The 23,065-nt window shown below is 50.3% G+C and overlaps 1 protein-coding gene across 1 annotated transcript; it reads right to left on the bottom strand.

Moving 5' to 3' along the window:
• Positions 1-6,610: 6,610 nt before the first annotated feature.
• On the bottom strand, positions 6,611-22,619 carry FAM69C (family with sequence similarity 69 member C). Its single transcript, XM_012804267.1, has 4 exons — positions 22,419-22,619; positions 13,493-14,176; positions 8,633-8,797; positions 6,611-6,808 (listed from the first exon to the last, which is right to left on the bottom strand). Exons 1-4 carry the CDS (start codon positions 22,614-22,616, stop codon positions 6,611-6,613), a joined length of 1,245 nt encoding a protein of 414 aa, XP_012659721.1. The 5' UTR covers positions 22,617-22,619.
• Positions 22,620-23,065: the final 446 nt, after the last annotated feature.

Below are 23,065 nucleotides of genomic sequence, written 5' to 3'. Positions count from 1 at the left end.
AATGACTGCAGTTTTAAGGAGGGAAGTCAGAGCATCAGAGTTCATTTAAAAGCAATGACTTCAGCTGTGAACACAGCATTGGACTTCACTCCAGGGTGTGTCGGTGGAGGTGGTGACACAGCTGCCACATTGCCTGGGTACCAGGTGTCTCAGGGTGAGTAGAGCATCCACCCTGAGGGGACACAGTGGAACAGGAGTATGTATCAACAACCCCTCGATCTGGGTTACCACACTTTAAAGTTATGCACAGTTATGCCATGAAAGAAGAGAATTTGGCCATTTTCCTTCCGAGAGTCTACATAAATCACTTTCTTGTGAAAAGCAGAACATTAGAGTTTTTTCCAGGCTATAAATCGCTGTTAGTAGAGACACTGTTTTTTTGTTTTTTTGTTTTTTTTTTTGAGACAGAGCCTCAAGCTGTCCCCCTGGGTAGAGTGCTATGGCATCACAGCTCACAGCAACCTCCAACTCCTGGGCTCAAGCGAGTCTCCTGTCTCCGCCTCCCAAGTAGCTGGGACCACAGGCGCCCGCCACAATGCCCGGCTATTTTTTGGTTGCAGCCATCATTGTTGTTTGGCGGGTCCGGGCTGGATTCGAACCCACCACCTTAGGTGTACGTGGCTGGCGCCTTAGCCGGTTGAGCTATAGGCGCTGAGCCGAGACACTGTTTTTGTGATATGCTCTGTGTTCTGTGATTTCTGAGCCTCCACAGTGAATTAGAGTTCACAGCTCTCCCAGCTCAGTAAACTAGTTTACATTTTCAGAAACGGGTTTGCCTTTTTTGCCCTTTTACACTAGTTGTGGTAGCTGAAGCCTCTTGCTCTAAATGGTTGTGACGTTCCTCGATAATGAGTTCCAGGGAATGGATCTTTCTTTCAAAGACAGCACCTCCCCGAGAGGCGGAGCTTCACCTGCCAGGGCCTCAGCACCTGTCTGCTTCCGGCTCTTGCAAAAAATTCTGGGTACAGCAAGGCATGATGCCAGGTTCCTGCACCTGTCTGGGAACATCTTGCAAAATTTGCTTGGAGTGAGGTCACTTTGCTGTCCCACCCGGACACACCAGCCTCCCACCTTAATGTCACCACCACCTCTTAGGCTCTCACCCCAGTACTGGATTTGAAGTCCTGAAGCATCACATTGCCGATACTATGTGGGCTTTGACTCTGAGCTCCCTGAGGGCTGCAGCTACATCTCCCTGGCCCCTGAGCATCCCGCCTGGCAGCCTGGGCTGGGTGACTACCTTGTGCCCTCGGGGCTTCTCCACCCCTGGCCAGCTGAACACAAAGGCACTGGAAAGAGGTCTCAGCCAGTGGCTGCAGCAGGAGACCCTTAGGGCCTTCCAGGAGAGTGTCCGAGGCACCCAGGGGCCCTAATTCCCTGGTCAGGACTCAGAACTCACTCGGCTATGCAGCTCCCATTTCCCACAGCTCGGCTTGTCTTCCTCCCAGCCAGTGAGACTGAGGGGACACACTGCACAGACACACCGCACAGACTCACTCTACACACACGGGACAGACTCACTGCACAGACACACTTGCACAGACCCAACTGCACAGATGCAGCTACACCCCAGTCCTGCCCCCTCCCTTGCAGGCTGTGCACAGCCCCTGGGTCACCATGCCTGGCTGCACTGAGAGCTGTTTACCCCCTACCGAGCAGGCCTGATGGTCTGCCCTGAGTGTGTGTTCCAGGGTACAAGGAGCTTACATTCACCAACAGTGCTTCTAGAGAGTCCAAAACAGCTCAGAAAGGGTCTTCTCTCTGTCCATCCTGCTATAGACAGGCCCCATGAAAGGAGCATTTACAAGCCATCGGCTCAGAGGCTCCAACAGCCCTCAAGGTATTGGAATCCAGAGCCACAACTGGCCCAACACGTGCTATGTCAGTGGATGTCTGACGAAGCATTTCATGTTGGTCCAGGGGAAGCCAAAGTCAAAGCAGGCTTGGGAATCCACCTGACCCCTTTGAACAGGTGATTTGACCTGACATGCCATTTTCTCACCACCAGTGCACACTCGGGCCAACCTCTTGGTGTTGTATGATAAACAGCTGCAGTCTGCAAAGCGTTCGTCGTACAAGGTATGATACTGTGATCATGGTGACTGTGGTTCCTGCTCTGTGTCCAGCACCTGCCCACACCAAGGTCTGTGCATTTACCCAACCCAATAGCCCCATGGGCAGGCACCACCTGAGAATTTACATTCTGCAGACACTTCCTCCTGATTTCGAAGGAGGGGCCCTGAGACCACACATGGAGAAAGAGTAACTTCCATAGCAGAGTTCACCGCCCAGACTGGACCAGTCCCAGCCTTGCTTCACCGAGACCCGCTTTGTGCCACACTGGAGGTCGGTGCCTCTCTTCCCTGTAGGGTTGTATCTGGGGCCGGCTCTCAACAGTGGCCATGGTAACAACGTATTGCCTTTGTCAAAGTTGTAATTAATACTTTGTCAAAGTATTAATAATTCTAATAGTGAACGCCTAAAGTTTTCAGCATGTTTTCTAAGCGCTAGGTCACAGGGGGTGACACAGGGGTGGGTTCTTTCAGTTGTACCCTGAAAATAGAAGAAAACTAACTTTAAGGAGTTAAAACTTAACTAGAGCGGCTTTCTTTCCCTATCAGCAAGTGCCTTTGCCTGTCTGTTCCTGCATGGGAGCCCCCAGCCCCTCACGCTCTGTGCTGCTCTCTCAGGAGCCCCACCCGTGGCACAGCCCAGAGGGGGCTGACAAAGTGTGAAGATGGATTGAATCCCCTGCGCTCCACAGTGAAAGGTTTGCGTCTCTATGTGAACTCTTTCACCTGCTTTAGCTCACTCAATTCCCTGGAGAACATGTCACATTTAGCAGTTGAGAACACTGAAGCTAAAGAAGGTTTAAATGTTCACAACCAGTTAGCTCAAGACATAGAGCTTTACCCCAAGACTTCCAGCTGCAAGCTTCCATCAACTGCCTTTGATGGAGTTTTGATACATGGCCATAAGACAGAGCTGGGTCTAACGAGAGAAAATAACGTAGAGAATAACACATCCTATCTGGATGACAAGTTGCTCTGCGGCAACATAAACATAAAGATTAGGGTATTTCTCTGACTGATTCTCAAAAATCTTCAGTTATTTTGTTCTTACCCAGAAATATGATGACTGATCATCTTGCATCTTCCAGGACAGTGGTAACTTCTAATAACTGTTTTTCTTGATAAAAATGATTTTATAAGTGTGTGTTAGCTGTATTCTTTTCAAATCTTTTCATATCCATGAATTTTAAAGGTCAGACGTGTCACTTGTCCTGAGTCTTGGTTTGACAAATACATATACAGCATCTGCTTCTCCCGGGTTTCTATTAGGGGGAAATCGGGACAGAGGAATCAAGGCAGCAAACTGCTGCAGAGGATCAGTTGAGCCCAGGAGTTGGAAGTTGCTGGGAGCTATGATGAAGCTACTGCACTCTAGCTGGAGCAATAGAGCAAGACCCTGTCTCAAAAAAAAAAAAAAAAAAATCCTATTCTTCCAGTACTTTAAGGGAATGCCCTGGACATCCAATCTGGGCACTTCATTTGAGCTGTGCAAGTTGGCCCTTAGCAGCCCCGTCTGCTAACCATGGCAGACTGCCTGGAGGAGGCATGGATGTGAACTGTTAGATACTTGCCTGGTATGAAGAGATGAGAGCTGGGAGGAGGGTTTAGCAATACTGGCAGCATTTGTAAACATTGGCATCATCATGTGACATCAACATGGTGTCCACAAACTGGTGACCTGAGCCACCCATGATGTTTGTGCAGGAGGTACTCATGACAACCCACGACATGCTCAAGTTTGTCAGCTGGAAGCCAACAGGGTAAATAATCCTGGAACTATTTCTTTCATCAAAAGATAGTTTTAACTTATTATTAATTAAGATAAATAGCGGCAATTGACTCCTGATGAAGGATTGAGAATGAACAAAGCTCTACTTGTTGTAGGGAGGATAAAACTCAGAAAGTGCTGGGCTCACTTCCAGTTCCTCAACGTATCTCTGAGAGGGTTTTGTCTATTGCAAATGTTATTAAAACAAAACAGAGATGTCATTGAGGTAGACGTTTTCCCTATGAGTAGGGCTGTTGTTCAATTAGGTCAGTAAGAAGAAATCTCATTTATCACATTGAATTATTAAACATATGGATATAGTGGTTGTTTATCATATTATATAAAAGCATTATTTTGTAAAGATTTGAAAATTAAAAAGCTAAACTAAACACCACAGATATTCTAAAAGGCACTGCCCTAAAGGGAATTCTCTGGGCAGGGATGAGAACAGGGGTGTGTATGTGCAAGTGGGTAGCCAGACATTAGGGGAACGGGGTGAAACAGCTCCCTCTCAGCAGATAAAGCCACTATTGTGCTGGGTAATTATATATTGCATGGTCTCCATGGCAAACAAAAACGTTTGTTTCCATTTTGGTTAAAACGAAAACTTTCCCCCTTTTCTGAGGTAGCTCTGCTGCCTGGCCAGTGAGCTCAGAGCCACTAATGAGGGGCTGTCATGCCAGGGTCCACCCACCAGAGCAGTGGTTCTCAACCTATGGGTCATGACCCACAGGGACTGTATTAAAGGTCCAAGGCATTGGGCGGCGCCTGTGGCTCAAAGGAGTAGGGCGCCAGCCCCAAATGCTGGAGGTGGTGGGTTCAAACCCAGCCCTGGCCAAAAACTGCAAAAAAAAAAAAAAAAAAAAGGTCCAAGGCATTAGGAAGGTTGAGAACCACTGCTCTAGAGATTACTTCACTTCCCTGTAAAAACCCCGCACTGTTGAAGGTCCCAGAGGGCAGTGCCCCAGCTGTCTCCCTCCATCCCTCGCCCTCTAACTCACCCCACAGACCTTTTTGCCATAAACAGCCTTCCCAGAAGGTGAGCATGGTTCCATGGGAACTGTCACCCCCGAGAAAGTGACAGCACCTGGAGCCACTGTGGTCAGCTGATAGCCTCCCCACGAGGCACCCAGGCCCATCCTTCCTTTTGGGCTCCACTAATCCACTAGTCTTAGGCCCATGCCTCAAACTGTGGTTTCAATTGACTTCTGCCACAAGAGTGACTGATGTGGTTTTTCTTCCTGCCAAAGAACACAAAGAGTCCTCCTATACCTGATGAAAGGAGCTCCTCTGTGAAAATCAGTGTCCTTGGAAAATTGCCCATGGTGATGGAAGAGGGGCCAGGGCTAGCTGGCAATGTGGCCTTGGGATAAATCTTTGGGATGGCACACAGCAGAGCGGGGGCTGGGCCGTCCTGGGGCCTCCAGCATTGTCCACAGTGCTGCAGGCTCAGCGCATGGTCTGGAGAAACAGGTCCCCAAGTGCCTGTGACTAAGTCTTCAGTGGCTCAGAGGAAAGGTGCTGGTCCCTGGTCCTGTCTGCAGTCAGCGCTGACTCGGCACCTGCTCCACTTCAAATTTTCCCTCTGTGTCTGCACAGCGCTGCGCGGAGCAAACCCACAGCCCTGTCCGGAAGGATGGCATACTGCAGGAAGTGGCGAAGGGCTCCCTAAAACATAACAGAAAATCAGAGGATTCTGCAAAATGATAAACGCTACCCACTGCCAGTGCATGCTCCTCAATTCAATGACATCCCCTGAGGATGCAACTTTTTTTTATTTAATTACAAAATATAGGTAACTTCTTTGCTCAGTAGGCAAGTTGTCCCAGGGGACACGCTAGAGAACCCACCTCCCCTACCCCAACACATCACACCCACACACTCCCCCCCTTACAGCCCATGCACACACACACTCCTATAAAACACGCACACACTGGGGTGCACAACCGTATTCACTCACCCACAGGCACAGATTCACCCTGTGCTCATACGTGTGTACAGACACAGACAGGCACACTCACAGGCACACACCCATTCCCACTGGTGCACACACTCATGGCATTGTGAACACACTCCTACATGTACACACTCGGATCCACACACACAGACGTGCTCATGGGCACACCCACTTGTGCACACCCACACTTGTGTGCACACATTCATCTGCACACGCACTTTTTTTTTTTTTTTATTTTTTGAGACAGAGCCTCAAGCTTTCCCCGTGGGTAGAGTGCCATGGCATTACAGCTCACAGCAACCTCCAACTCCTGGGCTCAAGCGAGTCTCTTGCCTCTGCCTCCCAAGTAGCTGGGACCACAGGCGCCCGCCACAACGCCCGGCTATTTTTTGGTTGCAGCCATCATTGTTGTTTGGCGGGTCCGGGCTGGGGATTCGAACCCGCCACCTTAGGTGTACGTGGCTGGCTGCACACGCACTTTGAAAACATGCTAACACTGTGTATGGAAGAACGGCTGCAACCCGCGCTCTGGCAGGCAGGCAGGCAGGCACGGTGCCCTCTGCAGAGTGATTGCACGCGGAGGCCTGTTTTCAGAGCCCTGGAAAAGTCAGCACTCTTTACTCCCTTCCTCGTTTCATTTCACATAAGGTGACAGGCCAGGAAGGTATCTTGAAACAGGAGTGGACCAAGCCAGGACTGCAGTCAGGGGGACACAAGCTCATCTGCATAATGAAAATGTCTCATCTTCAAACCCCCAGAAGTCGTCTGAGGGTCACTTCACCTGTGGGAGCATTTTTAAGGCCGGAAAAGCAGCTACTTCTCTGTCCCCCACAGCTCCCTCTGCACAGCTTGGAGGAGGCTGCGAAGCTTCCGGAACATGCTGGGGGCAGCTCTCGGGGAGTCAGCGCATTCCTGCACCACCCCCCGCAACTGCCACTGCAGCTGGAGGGAGATGGCAGAGCTCTCGAGGGGTGAGGAGAACCAGTGGCGAAATATTTTGTCACAGATGACCTGAGGGAAGACAGGTGGGCAGTTAATTCAGGGCAGCCAATCATCCCAGGAGGCCCCCCAAGCCTATAACTGGCTGTGCTCCAGGACATCACTGCGAAAGTCACCTGGTCGGGAAAGGAGCTTTCCCTTCGGAACTTAAACCAGTCAGCACCGTGAACAAAGTGCCTCTCAGAGAGGAGAAGGCGACCTCTGTGTGAGGTGGCAAGCTCCACTTCCAGCCCCTCAGCTGACGGGAGCAGCTCTGGGTGACACTCTCATAGAGACTGCACACGTTTCTGGCGAGAAACCGATAAGAAGTCACAGGCAGCTGCTGCTGCGTGAGGAGCTGGCCCACAGGCCTGAGGGCTTTCACGCACAGGCTGCACTGGTGACCACCGCCATCCGCCAGAGCTGTGGGCAGGGCCACACAGCACTTGGAGAGACGTAGTGGGCAGGTGCGAGCTGGACCATGAAGAAAAGGTAGACTTGAGAGGAAGGGCTGTAGCCATGAGGCTCTTCAAGGAGCCTTCGAAATGTTTTATTCCAGGAGCAGAGATAAAACTTAAGCCACTCTCTCCGTTCTAATAGGATATGAAATTCTCATAGGGCACGAGATGCGGCGTGGCTGAAGACCACATGAAATCCCAATTTAAACGTGGCGTTGTGTGGCCTCCACAGCTTCTCCCTGTCGGGAGGCCTGGCCTAGAAGCTGCACCACTCGTGGGGCTTTATTTGTCCACATCACACTCATGTCAGGCTCACTTAACAGACGCAGCTGCTGCACGGAGCTGCGTGCTCTTAGAGGACAAATGATTTCAACTTGTATTTCCCAACCCCTGCAGAGGGGAGGATTCTTTCTAAAAAGGAATCATTTTATTTCTGTTTTGAATAGAGAATACGTTTGCTTGTGCAAAACTTTAAATGTCTTTAAGAATATAGTGTAACCTCAGTCTCCACCCGCCACCCAGCTCCGATGCCTTCCCTGAGAGGCAGCTGCTCCTGGAGTGTCCTTCTCGGAGTCCCTGCCCTCACATGCCCATCTGTGCATTTCCTCTTCCTTTTATTTTTTACCAACAATATATTATACATGTTCTAAAACCTCCGCCCCATTGAACCACATGTCAGGAATATCCTCTCAATGGTTTCTTATAAGGATATTCCGTTTGTTCTAATGGCTGCATCTCAAATGCGTGTGTATCATAAGTTATTTCACCAGTTTCCTAATGGAAACTGAGATTTTTACTAACTTTTTCTGCATAAACGATGCTGTAATAAGTGTCTTGCACATATACATCATTTTCATTTTGTTCATGTCTCTAAATTCTAGAAGTGGAACTTCTGGGTCAAAGGAGATATGCACTTTTTGTTTTGGTACATATTGCTAAGTTGACCCTGTAAGAGTTGTACCAACTTACATAATCTCAGCAAGACAGACAAGAATATTTGTTCTTCCCAGAGCCCTCAGCCAGCATGTGACACAGACACCACATTTTGCCAACAGATGGGTGATTATGGGTTCCCACAGCTCAAGAATGAGTCCACATGACATTAAAGAGCCTGGGATGGACACGCCTCTGAAAGCTACCTCCCTGGTAGGGCTCCTGAAAGGGGAAGCAGCCTGGGATAATGGAACTTGGCCCAGAAGTTTGTGTAGGCTCTAGGGTGGTGTGTGATTATGTAGATGATGTAAGCAACAAAGAACAAGTGACAGCCCGTCCCCCACTGTCCTGCCACTACTGAACACACGCAGCCTGTGAGGGCAGCCTGGGCTCTGCTAAGGGCATCTCCAGCATGGGAGGGCAGAATCAAAGGGAGCAGGCAGCCTCACCCACAGCAGCCCCTTACCTGCAGGTTGCTGTTGACACGCTGTGCTCCACACTTGTTGATTCTCAAATCACACTTGGAAAAGCAGTCAAAGAAATTGCAATCTTCATCTCCTGTGCAATTTTGCTCAAGGATTTCACTCATTTTAGGTTCAAAAAAGGCCATGTCCACATCAATAGCCACCACCTATAATCGAAACAGCACACAGCTGTCACAGGGACTCTGTGGGCTCAGCAGAGAGGGACAGGAAACCTGTTTGGCGGTTCCATCTCCTGTGATGGGGGTACCATTGCCCAGACTACAGGATCACAGAGTCCCCAGGAGCCAAGAGGAAAAGCCCAGGTCACACGCCCAAAAGTAATTACATGTATTGTCTTTTACACAAGCAGCTCTCACAGATGACACTGCAAGGCCCTAACTGCAATAAGAACCATTGTAGTCACTAGTTAAAGCCCAGGATTCAAACTATAACCCCAACTATCACTCTTCAGCTTTAAACATTTTCTCAGCTTTAAAAGTAGAATCTCTGAAATGTTCTTTGTTTGTTTGTTTGTTTGAGACAGGGTCTCACTGTGTTGCCCAGGCTACAGTGCAGTGGTGCAATGGAGCTCACTGCACCCTTGAACTCAGGGCTTAATTGATCCTCCCACCTCAGCCTCCCAAGTAGCTGGGACTACCTGTGCCTACCATCATGCCCAGCTAATACTTTTATTTTTTAGTATAGACAGGTCTCTGTATTGCCCAAAGTGGTATTGAACTCCTGGCCTTAGGCCATTTTCCCACCCTGGCCTCCCAAAGTGTTGGGATTAGAGGTGTGAGCCGCTATGCCTGGCCAAAACATCTTATAAACAAATTTCTCTCTGTTACTTTTCACTTTGATCTCTGACCTTCAAAGGTCAGGATTATAAAAACTGTAAGATACGGATAAGCTATCTCCATGAAACAAGCAATGAAAGGATGCCACATTTGAGTGGCACGTCTGCAGGTGGGATGGTGAACGTGGGATGAGGTGTGGCTGCTTCTCTCTCTCTCTCTATAAATATATATATTTTATATATATATATCTCATATCTGTTCCCTGTGTCCACTGTGGGGGAAATGGCAAAGTTCTGGAATTGGGACTGATATCACAGAAAGCCTGATCCCACAGGACCTCAGTTCCAGTGTCCGCATGAAGATATGGTGACCCCCTGGAACTTCAGATTTATCCTCCTGGCTTCAAACCAAATAGACTTCAAAAACAGAAAAAGAATAAGCTCTAAATTATGCAACTTGTCCTCCACCAGCTGGGTGCAACAAAAACAGATGAGTTCAAACCTGAGAAAACCTGGAATCTGCCCAAATGAAGTTGTCTCTAGCTTCGAGGCACTGAACAAGCCGTTAGAAAACATGATGTGTTTGATGGAGACAGTGGCTGGCGTTTCACAGGCCCTTACAGGTCGACCTCGCAGCCCCAGCCTCGCCTCTCCCTGCGCCAGCGGCCCCAGCCTGTGTGTTTCCTCCTTGGTCTATGCTGTGTTGCGGGCACAGTCCTAGTTTGGGATTTGGGTTTTGGTTTTTCCTTAAGAGTTGATGCTAAAAGGCAATAAAGTTTCTTGGGGATTACTCCGTAAAACCAGAGCAGGGTTTTACTGCTCTGAGATAATTTATTATTTGAAATAAATATTATTATTATTATTTGAAATAAATAAAATTATTTGAAATAATTTATTTCAAAATATGTGGAGAATAATGAAAACAAAGAACATAGAACTTTTCCCTGTTTAGAGGGCTTTGCCTAATTATTCATTCAGGCATAGCAAACAGAATTTATCATTTTTTTTTTTTTTTTTTGAGACAGAGCCTCAAGCTGTCCCCCTGGGTAGAGTGCCGTGGCATTACAGCTCACAGCAACCTCCAACTCCTGGGCTCAAGCGAATCTCCTGCCTCCGCCTCCCAAGTAGCTGGGACCACAGGTGCCCGCCACAACGCCCGGCTATTTTTTGTTTGCAGCCATCGTTGTTTTGGCGGGTCTGGGCTGGGGATTTGAACCCGCCACCTTAGGTGTACATGGCTGGTGCCTTAGCCGGTTGAGCTATAGGCGCCGAGCCCAGAATTTATCATTTTAATCAATCTTTCCTATCTCACTGTTTAGCCAAAATAAATAGCTGATTTCACTATTTACTCTGGCTAATATAGTAAAGATGAACAATGGCTATGCTAACAAATCTATTGTCTGTATAATTTATTACCAGCCTACAAGACTCTTCTCTTCTTTCTAAATAATTTCTGGCAATCTCCCCAGCCTCCTCCAAGCCCCATGCTAGAATTGAAGCTTCTTGCAACTTCTCCTCATTTCTGATGATTTTCTTCTCATCTCCCAGGGAGAGCCAGGTTTATTTTTAATTTTTAATATATGGCCTAGAATGGATAATAGCTGCTATAAGCTTAACCCTGGGCACCTAATATCAAAACAGTCCCAAAACACACAGAAAAACTTGCATCATGTTCCTTGTTTCTCTTTTTTAAAATAATGTTTCTTAATATCAAGAGAATCATAAAATTCTTCGTACATGAATTACCTAACTTGCATCATCTTCTTCAAACTTCTTTCTGACATCAGAGTAGAAAGATAAATGAGAATGATTTTGCTCTTCACTGAAGTGTACCCCTGGGGCAGGAAAACCTTTCATTTGTTCAAAAGGAGCCCTTGCTGGCAATCCTTCTGGGTTCTGAAGTCTTGACATTTCCTAAGGACTCATTTGCAACCACTGGAAAAATTCTCAAGACCTACAAGGGGGCTCTGGCCTGCAGGTGAGTGAAAGGCTTGGAACCATCAATTCACACATGACAACTGGAAGGCACCCTCCTTCCACCAGGGGGAAACCAGAAACCTCAAAGGCAGCACACATCTGCTAGGTCCCTGAGCTCTCCAGTTCTCAAACTTGAGCATGCATGAGAATCACCTAGAAGGCTTGTTTTTTAAAACACAGATTACTGGGTCCCACCCCAAGGTTTCAGACTCAGTAGATCCAGGGTAGAATCTGAGAATTTGCATTTCTAGCAGCTTTCTGGAATACTGCTGATTTCTCTTCAAAGTTGTAGAATCTTAGTTAAAATAAGTGTCTGTCAGAAGGTGGGGAACAGCAGAACTGCAGAAGGGGGTGCCCTTGTCTTGGCTCCATTCTCACCCGAGCTGGGGCTGGAGCAGCAGCAACAGTGGGTAGGGCAACCCCAGCCTGCAGATTACAGTTCGGGGCTAGGTTGAGGATGCACAGTCATTATTTCACTGAGCAAATATTTCGGGCCTGTTGTGTGCAGATGCTGGAGGCACAGCTCAGGCAGATCCCACTGACCAGTGGCTGGATTACCAACAATCGCCCAGATGAAAACATCCAACAGCACCCATTCAGCATCCTTCATAAAGCAGACATCCTCACAATCCCCTCAACCCTCCCAGCACCCAGTAATCCTGCTGGATGAGTGGACAAGTGACCGAGTGCCAAGAACTGGCCTACAACTGTCCTAGGCCAGGGGGTTATCCATTGACACCCTGCATCTACCTCCCCCAAGGCCTCAGAACCTTCCCTATGCAATCTTCCGGCTCACTAAGCACTGCAGCCTTGACCTGGAAAGCAATGTCATCTCAGGTGTAAGAAACAAGCTGGTTCTGCCATGGGACATTCCCCACAACTCGGGAAAGTGTCTGGGAGGGGCTGTGGAGCTCAAGGTATCACAGGCAGGGCTGAGCACCCCCAGATCCTCTGGCCAGCATGTGGACCCTCTTGGGACCTCCCTGAACCTTCTGAAAACTTCCCTTCCACACTTCAAGTCACCCCTGGCTTGTGAGCCCCACCAGGGCAGCCAGGGACGGGCATTAGCATAAGGCCGAGAGGGCAAATGCTGCGACATCCTTCACGGGGACAAAGTCTCGGTCAGAGAAGGATTTATACTGGCGCCAAGTTTTCTGGATTTCCAGGCTGGGCCACCTGCCACAGAGGTCCATGGCTGGCAGCGCTAATACCTTCTGTTGTCTCTTTATGTTGTTGCCATGAAGAGTGTTACCCAGCACAAGCTAGTCCCATGACAACCTGTACCTTCCCCTACATACAAGCTGAGGCAGCTGCAGCTGAGCCAGCCTGGCAGTTAGTTCCCCTGCCAACACTTGCACATGTCGGTTTTAGCCTAGCTGAGGGGGGAGGGGATTATTTTATAATAAAACACTGACAGCCCTTTTGCTGCTTTTTCTCCAACTTGTATTTCTCATGCAGCTTCATTGCCCTGGAGCAGGACACATAAATGCATCTGCCCAGATATTTCCCCTTGGGCAGGTTCTTCCCTGTGGAAAGCATGAAAACTCCATCTGTCCCTCTGGAAATATTTCACATGGGATGGAAACTAACTAGAACCTCTCCAGGAAAAAAACACTGGAAAAAGTTACATATTGTCAGGAGCATGGGCAGTAAGGGAACAGCATCCCCACATTGGGCCTTGTGCAAACAGCCGCAGGGGCCGGTCCACATCTTCCTCTGCGGGCAGTCATCTCCTGAAGATCATTCTCTGCCCTGGCTAGTTAAACAGACCCTCTAGGCAGGCTGCTTTGAAATCAGCTCTAGGAAACCACAGCACATTACTTTAAGGAAACCAGAACAGGCTTCAGGGAGGGCAAACCTTGCCCTATAACCGGGTCCTTTCACTTGATCCCCACCCAAGGTGCAAGGTTCTTTGAATATCTTCCTCCACTCTTGGAAGGTCGGGGTCTGGCAGGTGGGAGGAAGCTGGGGCTAAGTGGGTGTTTGAGGTCACAATGGTTTGCTGACCAAGGTCAGGCACTCAGAAGCCTGCCACTTCTACCGCCCAGCCTGAGGTCCACACCGCCCACTCTCCGCCCCCACCACTTACTGTGAGGTCTCTCCTGATGGCAAAGTTCTCAGGCTTGATGTCACAGAGGTGGAGGCGGTGGGAGAAGTCACTGTGGAAATGGTTCACCATGTCCAAGAAGCTTAGAGCAATGTTGCTGATGGCCTTGGCCTGGCCCTGGCCACCCCAGGGGATACCTGCAGCCTCATCCAGGGGGAAGAGAGTCCTGTGGTGGGGGCTGCCAGCGGCCAGGTACTCCACTGCGTAGAAGTGACCACAGGAGCCCAGCACGGGCAGCACGTGCTGACTCAGGCCCTGCAGCAGGCTGAGGTGGATGAACTCTTCCTGCTGCAGCAGGGCCCACGAGCTGGCCAGCTGCCCCCGCCAGCGTGGGCCCTGCTGGCCCGGCCACAGAGGCCCCAGGCTGCCACTGGACAGCTCCAGGCCCAGGACGTTCTTGACCTGTCCTGCCACCATCAGGAGGAGCTCTGCCTCAGGGATGTCCTGGCTGCCCTCCCCCGCCTCCTCATCCAGCAAGCCGAGGGACTGGAAGCTGGAGAAGTTCTCACTGGTGGACTTGAGGACCACAGGCCGGCCGCGCCAGTCAGCCTGCAGCACCTTCTTGCCCCGCTCGTAGTACAGGCAGCGCTGGTACAGCAGCTTTCCTGCCACGCACAAGTCCTCACACAGGTCCCCTGTGAGTGCTCCACGGCGGTAGTCCCGGCACTGGAAGGAAGGGAACAGTTGGTCATGAGGCAGGAGGGGCTGGTGCCACCCTCCACTGGGCTTGGGGAAGGGACAGGTTGGTTGCTGCCCTCGGGACACTTATAGTCCAGCAGTGGACAAGAACCTCACAAATGGGAGCAGCACGGGCCGTTTAGGGAAGAGCTAAAGAGTGCCTCCCCGACACCATACTCTCAGCATCAAGACGCCTGCATAGGAGAAGCAGGACCTGCAGGGCACCTGGGTGGTCCTGGGAAAACAGGAAATTGTAGCAGGAAACAGACAATCGGGCTGGAGCAGGCCAGCAGCTCTCAGCACTGGCCATACCTCAGCATCACCCAAGAGCTTTACCGCCCACATCTAAGAACAGTTAGGTCAAGTCTGGGCAGTTAGGACCCCAGGACCCCTGCCTGTCCCCAGGTGGGCCACAGTTAATGATCCCACTCCCATCCCGTAAACATACTCACTGGGCTTATTATTTTCAATTTACAATGGTGAGCCCCCTAAAGCTGGCAGGTGCCAGGAAGACTGCCCAGGCTCAGGGGGATCCATTCCAGCTGAGTCCCCAACCCCCAGGTCATGGACAGGAATGGTCCATGGCCTGTGAGGCACTGAGACACACAGCAGGAGGTGAGCAGCAGAGTGAGCAAAGCTTGATCTGCATTTACAGCCTTCCCCACTGTTTGCATTGCTGCCTCCTGTCAGGTCAGCATTAGATTCTCACAGGAGCAAGAAGGCTACTGTAACTGCCGTGGGAGGCTCCAGGCTGCAGCTCCCTGTGAGAGAGACACCTGGTGGTCGGAGGTGGAGCTGAGGCCACGAGGCTAGTGCCGGGACAGTCCAGTTGCAGGAAAGCGAGCTCCCCCGATTCTGCATTATGGTGAATTGCACAATTATTTTGTCATGCAGGGTGTCCCAGAGGTCACCCATAAAGCCGCCATACCCAGGGGAAATGGAAATTGTTGGTAAATAGACCTTTATTTACAAAATATCCATTATAAAATTTTACAAAGAGGTGGCCACCATATAAAGAGTATTTTGTAAATATTTTGTAAAATTTTGTAGTGAATAAGGGAGAAATGTGTGGCCAGTGCAGTCTGCACAAGTGGGTGGCCCTGGGATGACACTTGCACATGTGATTATGTGCTGTAGAGACATTCGCTGGAAGCATCGTGTTGGCAGCTTTGTTAACCCTAGTAAACCACAAGCAGTTCCTTAAAGCCAAAAAGTATACCCAAAGTCAAAAATCTCTAAAAACTACAAGATTTCCACAACTCATTTGGCCTCCTGCAGCGTCAAAGCCCAACAGAAAAGAAGTGAGGCAATTTATAGTCTGTGTATTTTCTGCATAGTATAGTAGTGTGAATTTGCATGTATTTTGAGACAGAATTACTAATTTGTTTGACTACTGGTGCTGCTGCCTATACCAAATATACCTTATATGTACTGCATTATCTTTCTATCACCCACAAAAGTTTAAATTTCAAAACACACCTGATCCCAAAAACTTAGATGAGGGATTGGGACTCTTATAAATACTGCAGATTCATTGTTCAAAGCCCTTATTTGAAAGAAATACTCCCAGTGCTTAAAAGAAGTGTCTAGATTTTCGAGACTATTTCAGGCAGTCACCAGACAAAGCCTGAAAGACCAAAGCCAAGCCGTCTAAGGGGACCCGGAGGCTTCCTGCTGGGGGCCTCCTGCCAGCCACTGGCTGCAGAGCTCTGCGTGTGGTATCAGCGATGCAGCTGCAGACACAGGAGGTTGTGAGCCTGATTGCCAGTCTAGTGATGTGGCCCCATCTATCTAAGGTTTGTCTTTGGAGACCCACCCCATAACGCAGTTGTATTAATATACACCCACCAACTTTGCTGAACACACTGGAAGTTGTTGTGTGTATGGTATATTCCTCTGGAATTTAACTTCACAGAATTTTGATAAAATGCCAATCTTTGGCTTTAAGCCTGGTATCTCTTTCCAAGCCACGCTCAGGAAATGAGCATGGAAGGATCAGGACCCTTTGTGTCAATGTACTTTGCTTATTATTATAATTGCTTCCACATCACTCATGAAAAAAGCAGCAGCTGGTGTCGGAGACCCCTCGGTTAGTTCAGGTAGTCTGGCTGAGAGGTGCAGGAGGACATGCGGTAAGGAACCAAAACAGCCCCGGAACAAGACACGAGGGACAGGAGAGGCAGAGGGTGTTCACTTCTTAGCGTGGGGTTTCTTCCTCTGCCTTACCTGGTATTTGCAGAGTTTCATGTCTCTACAATAAACCTGATAAGAAAAAATGCAAAACATTGTTTCCTGATTTCATTATAAATAAATGAATATGTGATGCCCAAGATGGTTTGTTTCACTTCCATGAACATTTTTATAGTGTTATCACATTTCTAATTTACCAAGAGTACTTTTCTTTTCTTTTCTGCAGTTTTTTTTTTTTTTTGACCAGGGCTGGATTTGAACCTGCTACCTCCAGCATATGGGGTCAGCACCCTACTCCTTTGAGCCACAGGCACCGCTCTACCAAGAGTACGTTTTCATGAAGTACAGAACAGAACTGGAAAAGAAAGAAAGGCAGGGAATAGTAGCCCATGTGGCAGGACATGGGGACCTTGAGGTCAGAGCTTCAGATCCCGCAGTGCTGGGAGGGGGCACAGGGAAGACTCAGTCCTGGTGGCCACTGAGTGAGGAGGCCCAATAGAGAAGTGCCAGGTGATGGGCAGGGCCCCTTTCACTTTCCCGTGAGTGGGGGAGTGAGGAAGGTAGCGACTGTGACTGCCAGGACCCTCACTCTTCTCATCTGAACTGCGTCCACCATTGCCATTGGCCAAGAGAGGCACCTGAGGACCTCACAGCCACACGCTTGCCACCATGCCTAGAACTGGCCACAGGTGGGGCCTTGGGCATCAGCCCCACATCACCACCCGCAAATCAATGGCACCAGCTTTCCACAACTGACCTAGCTATGTGTGAGTGCTGATGGACAACTGCCTGACCATGGCCGCCAGGCTTTCTGCAGTTCAGGGCAGAGGTGATTCCTAAATGATGTTAGAGCACGGCGTGATAGGAACTCGGCAAGGCCCACACCGGGTTTGCCTCCACTAGCTTGTGTGGCTGGTTCCAAGTCTAAAATGTGTCACAGGAGACTTGGGCAGGTTGAAGAAGGCCACAGACACACAGTCCCTGGCACTGTGCCAGCCAACAGTGATATCAGCCAATGCTGGTGCCCTCCTCAGCCCTAGTTCCAGAAGGTGAGGGTCACTCGGTTTTGTGAGAGGACCCAGGAGTCTGCCCAGGAGATGTGGGAGGGAGCAGCTCAGACACGGGGCATGTTTGGAAGCAGCACTGTGTGTTCAGAGGACCAGAAGTGTTCAGGGGAGTAGAGAGCAAAGTTGCCGCACCCAAAGGACCACCCGGGATGTTTTCTCAGAAACACTATTCTCCTGTGTCTCCAACTGACACATTTCCTGCTCAGCAAGGATCAAATCCACCTTGACCTTGAAGCCAGCCCCATCCCCAGGTGGAAATGCCTGTCCCCCTCCCCTACCCCAGCTCTCATTAACTCTCTGGCACTCGAGCATCCTGCCGAGCCAGGTCCCCATGGCACAGTGCTTTACATCAACCTGCAGCACGTCAGTGAAATGAAATAGAAGTCGAGGTGAAATCCGCACAAGATCTGCCCCCATGAGTTTGGAAGGCATTTCCAAACACGAGTTGCGAGCTGTTTTGAACAATGGCGTAATTGTTGGATTTGGCATACAGCCTATGGATTTGGGAAGGAAACATCCATTCGGGCCGTTTTCCTAACAATCAGCACGTTGGCTTACAAGCGTGCCTCACCCACAGCTGGATGTGGAGCAGGGTGACCAAATCCAATAAAGGGGACTGGCCAGCTACCACAGGTGAGGTCTCAGGATTATAATCTTACTTTTCAGGACTCCAGTTACCTCGTTTGCCATGAGATCATTTATTTTAAAGCAAAGCACACACTAAAAAGCATACAACTGCTCCTCAACTTACGTCCTGATAAACCCATTGTTAAGATGAAAATGGGTTTAACACACCTGAGCTGCCAAGCACCACACACAGCTCACCCTGACCTACCTCAAACATGCCCAGAACAAGCAGCTCTGTTAACCTCCAGCTCGGCAGAACCACCTAACACAGCAGTTCTCAACCCGTGGGTCCCAACCCACAGGAACTGTATTAAGGGGCTGTGGCACTAGGAAGGTTGAGAACCACTGAAACACAATGCCCGTTTCACAAAGCCAGGTCCTCTATCGGCTACTGGACAGAAAGGGAGAAACAGCATGGCCGTGTGGGTACTCAGAGTGCAGCTTCTCCCGGTGCATATCACGTGCACGCCTTCAAAAAGCTGGAAAACCCCTCATAAGTCATGCTAGTGACAATAGTGGAATTATTTTAACAGCAGCATAGCCTGTTGAAGCAGCTATTTTCAACTCAGTAAAAGTAGATTTTTTCAGGTACATATGTTAAAGCAGACTGTATCAGACTCTCCTCTGCCCAGGGTGATTTCCTAACTGCCAGCCTGAAGACAAGTACACTCTGTACCGAAATGTGTGTGCACATAAAACTCATAAGTATCTGAGTTGAAAATAACCTGAAGAAACAAGCTAGTGTCACTGTAGTTAACTCGGGGTGCATTTGCTCCTCCTGGGCCCGTGTGTATACACACAGCGCACTTCCCATCACACCAGTCCCAGCTCTCCTAAGGAGTGTTCTTTCTCTCCAGTTTGTATCCTGGTTCTCAAGCACAATCAAAACCTATCCATTCTAGTCCAGGAAACTGTCGGCAGGGTCTCAGAGGTCAAGTGCAAGGGCTGAGTTTTGTTTGGTTTGTTTTGTTTTTAAGGAGTATTAAGATGCTAGGCAGTTAGCTGCATTGGTGTTCAGTGCATCCACCGTGTAATGCCTCTGCATTAGGGATGTGGCTGAGCACCCGGGAGGCCATTCACTGCTACAGACCTCTCTGAACATGTGCCCTGGAGGCCGTAGTCCTCTTGGGGCCCTGACAGTTTCTGTTGCAGCAAAGGAAGATAAGGCTGCCTGATTTAAAATGATTCTCTACTGTGGCCACTGAATTGAAGGCCAGCAGGACCTGACTAGCCTGGCAGGGGGCTGAGCCTTCTGAATAACAGTCTGTGGGGAAACATTTGAGATGCTTTTCAGAGGATGCTATGTGAGGGTCAAGTACATGAAGTGGTTACTTAGGGCCTCCACTATTACAGAAACCACTTAATGCCACAGCTTCCCTACTATCAGACTACACAGGGTCACATCCTATTCTCAACATCTAACTGTGTGGAGCAAGGCAAGTTGTGGAAACTCCCAGGGGCTCAGTTTTTCCCTCTGTGAAATGGGAATGCTAAAAGCACTATTTCATAGAAGTTATTGAGAGAATTCAATGAAATAATACTCATGAAAGACCTTAGCACCATGCCTGCCCAGCGGAAGTATCACCAGGCATCTTGCGGCCTCCACAGGAAGCGCAGTGCCAGCAGGAAGGGAAGCCAGGCTCGTCCGTGGTCCAGCACCCACACCACTGCTCAGCCTGGCTGGGCCTCCTCGCATGACCCACTGGAAAAACCAGGTTCCAGAAACATATGCGTCAAGTCAACAAGAACATCCACAGCATGTGATCACAGTCTGTGCTGTAAAGCTGTAGTCAAGAGGAACAGTGGAGTCTGACCAGGAAAATCCAGAACTCTAAGACCCAGGGCTCAATTTTTCTGGACAACTCAAGCTGGCTCCTCTAGGGACTCTTGCCTGTGGGGTGTGTTTGGCTCCCTGGAGAACTCACAGACCTCTGACCTCCACTCCTGCCAGCTCCTAAACTCTGTCATCTGATTCCTCTTTCACAGGTGGGTTTCCCCAGGCAGGCCCACCTGCCCCCCAGTCTGGGGAACACTGGCAGATGCTGTCAGGGTGGGGAATCCATCATAACTTCGGCTCTGCCAGGAAGCCTCCCTTTGGCTCAACTGGCAAAACTGTTCCTTCTGTGCTCCAGTATTCAGAGTGAACGCTAATGAGAGTCTGGAGTCCAGTCAGGAAAATAACCACCAGTTTTAGTAGCACGGACAAAAGCCAGGCAGGATGAATTGGAAAGCGCCGGCTGGGCTGAGAGACAGAGGCTCAATTCAGCTCAGGTCCTCTGAAGCCACCATGCCAGTCTCTGCTTGGCAACTTGGCCCATTTGAGTCTGGGTTGTCAGACTGGGGTGGTATTTCAACACCTCCAGTGTCAGTTAGTGTCCTGAGTAAATGCTGGGCCAGGACTCTGTGTAGATCCCACAGTGAAATACTCAGAATGAAAATGGGAGAAAGGGCTACGGCTGGAATAAAGGGAGGGAAAGCAAAGTTCTGAGGCTGTGCAAGGAGGGAAACCTGCCAGGGCTGGGCGTCCAAACAGCGCTCAGGACAAACAGGCTCACCTGAGACAGCGTCAGAGACACTGTCAGGAAGACCGATACGGGGCTTTCAGGCATTCTTTTGGCAACAGGAAAGACTGAGGGCCTTCAGAGGCAGGACCAAGCTCTTTAGCTTTCTGTCTGGCTGAAAATGATTCCATATGGTTGCCAGGGAAGCTATATTGGCAGAGCCTCTAAACCGAATTGGTTTTAATTTACAACCTGGAATGCTGGGGAAGTTATGATTAGCAATTACTTAAATTATATTGGGCTATTTAATTTCCATTAGGCCTTTTCCCACTTAGCCAAAGGTAAAGAAATGAAAAATGGTGTTCACTTTTAATCTAAAAGATTATTACATTAATTTGTAAATAGGTCTTCCATCCTAGCTGAACCATCAACTTCTGTTTACTATTAACACATGTAATTAATCAACAGCCCTCCCCTAAAAAACAAGGGGAAAAAAATCTTTCCAAATGACAGGAATTTTTATATGAGGCACTGAGAAAATCAATGCGTTCTTGCAGCTTAAAACTTGATGGAACTTGAGCGTGCCAGTGGAGAGCAGGTGGACGGAGACTCTGGGAGGAGAGTCCCACCTGCATGTGGTCAATTCATGATGACACGTGTCAGGTTCAATTAAGGAGCTGACTTCTTTTAGCTCACGCATTTGGCTCATTATTTTAAAAAACATTTTTACAATCTCACAATTTAAGAACCTTTCTGCTCCTACACTTCGTGAAAATCTACAATCTCAAAAGCCAAGCTATATGTAACCAACGAGACTGAAAACTTCCCGTGTATCTCTGGAAGATGTTTTAGGAAACAAGTCACTGTTGCAGCCAAATGCTTATTTTAGGAAATGGATGATCACTTCTTAAACCTAGCAGGTGGCTATCTTCCCTTGGGTTTCCTTCAGGGCTTCCTCTGGGTATTCAAGTCCTCTCTGCTTGCGCCTTACCTTCCACAGAAAATGAACGCGCTGACGAGCATCCGGTTTCAAATCAACTAAAGATGAACATTTTGTTTGCAGCCTCTGTGGCCAAGCGCCCTCAGCAGTCTGCGAGCGTCAAAGTGTTTCTTTCTCCCCCTAATTGTACCGGCTCAGCAGAGGAGCTGTTGGGTGCAAGCCCTTCCCGGATGGGAGACTCCGCTGTTCAGGACCAGGACAGGGATCCGCCGAGTCCAAGCCGCCTCCGCAGCGCGCTCTACCTTGCTTTCCACCAAACGCTGCCGCAATCTTAGTTTTGCGGCACCAGGGGGCAGGGGTCCTACCAAGTGCCTGCATCTGGCTCGGGGAGGTGCGGGGATGATTCGGCAGCCCAGGGCTGAATCACAGAACTACGGCTGGGCTGGAGCTCTGGGCCCAGAAAGATAGAGCCGTGGTCCCCGCGTGCCCCAGCCCAGCTGCCCAACACCGGCCACGGGCACCGAGGAGCTGCCCGGAGACTGAGATCAAGACCCACAGACTCAGATCACTCCTGCCAACTTGCTTCAAGAGATCAGGCTCAGGGATGGCTGGTAGGAGACAGTCGCGCGGGCAGAACATCTTAGGACAAAGGACTAGTTTTGGCGAAAATGGGAGAGACACTCCCCACGCACCCACAGAGGACTCCGGGCGAGTCCCAGTTGGAAACCTGGTCGCGCGCCTGAGGCACTTCATGCACGTGTCCGGACCCCGCTGCCCACGGCGGGTGGCACCACCTCCCAGGTGCCCGGGGTAGAGTGGCCTCACGGACACCGCAACCTCGCCGGCTGGCGTGGACTCCCCCTCCCGGGACGCGCGGCCCGGGGCAGTGTGGCGGCGGGACCTACCAGCGCGGCCAGGATGCGCCGGCTCCTCTCGTCTGTGCAGCGCTCGGAGAGGACGCCCGGGTGCGCGCGGAGCAGCAGCGCGACGGCCAGCACCCAGCCCGCGGTCCACGCGGCGCAGGCGAGAAGCGCTCCCTGCCCGCACCGCCCGCACTTCCCGCGCCGCCCGGCCGGACCCCGAGCGCCCGCCGCCCGCGCCATGGCCAGCCCGGCCGCGCCCCGGCCCCGGCCCCAGCCCCGCGGCTGCCCGCGCTCAGCGTCCCGCGCTCGCGTTGCTGCTCCGAGACTGGGCCCGGCGCGGCAGGGAGGGGGCCGGGGGAGAGGCAGAGCGAGGGGAGGCGGCAGGCTCCGCGCCCCGCCCAGCCGCGGGGTTGGGGGGCGTCCGGCGGCTGCACCTGGCGCGCCCGGGCAGTGGGTGGTGGTCCTCTAGCTGCACCCCCGATTCCACCCTCCCCCAGCCACCCGCTTCATCTTATTTATTTGCACTTTCCCCCAGGAAGACCAGCTCCCCATTTAAAGGAATCCGGGTAGATTCGATGTCCCCGTCCGTCTTTTTACACGCTGGCCCTCCTGTGCGCACATCTTCAACTGCTAGATGGGACCCCCTTCTTCTCCCAGTGGCCACTAGGGCCGAGCCGCCCTGCCCTGAC

The sequence above is a fragment of the Otolemur garnettii genome, unplaced genomic scaffold, assembly GCF_000181295.1.
Source record: "Otolemur garnettii isolate 467f Iridium unplaced genomic scaffold, OtoGar3 scaffold00027, whole genome shotgun sequence".
Classification (NCBI taxonomy): domain Eukaryota; kingdom Metazoa; phylum Chordata; class Mammalia; order Primates; family Galagidae; genus Otolemur; species Otolemur garnettii.
This window is presented reverse-complemented; position numbering and strand designations above follow the sequence as displayed.

Bases quoted from the DNA above. Each gene is read 5' to 3' on its own strand.
- FAM69C (XM_012804267.1), bottom strand. From the start codon at position 22,616: ATGGCGCGGGCGGCGGGCGCTCGGGGTCCGGCCGGGCGGCGCGGGAAG. The intron at 14,177-22,418 runs GTAGGTCCCGCC...CCTTCCTTCCAG, and splicing joins GGCGCATCCTGGCCGCGCTG to TGCCGGGACTACCGCCGTGG. The intron at 8,798-13,492 runs GTAAGTGGTGGG...TTTCGATTATAG, and splicing joins CCATCAGGAGAGACCTCACA to GTGGTGGCTATTGATGTGGA.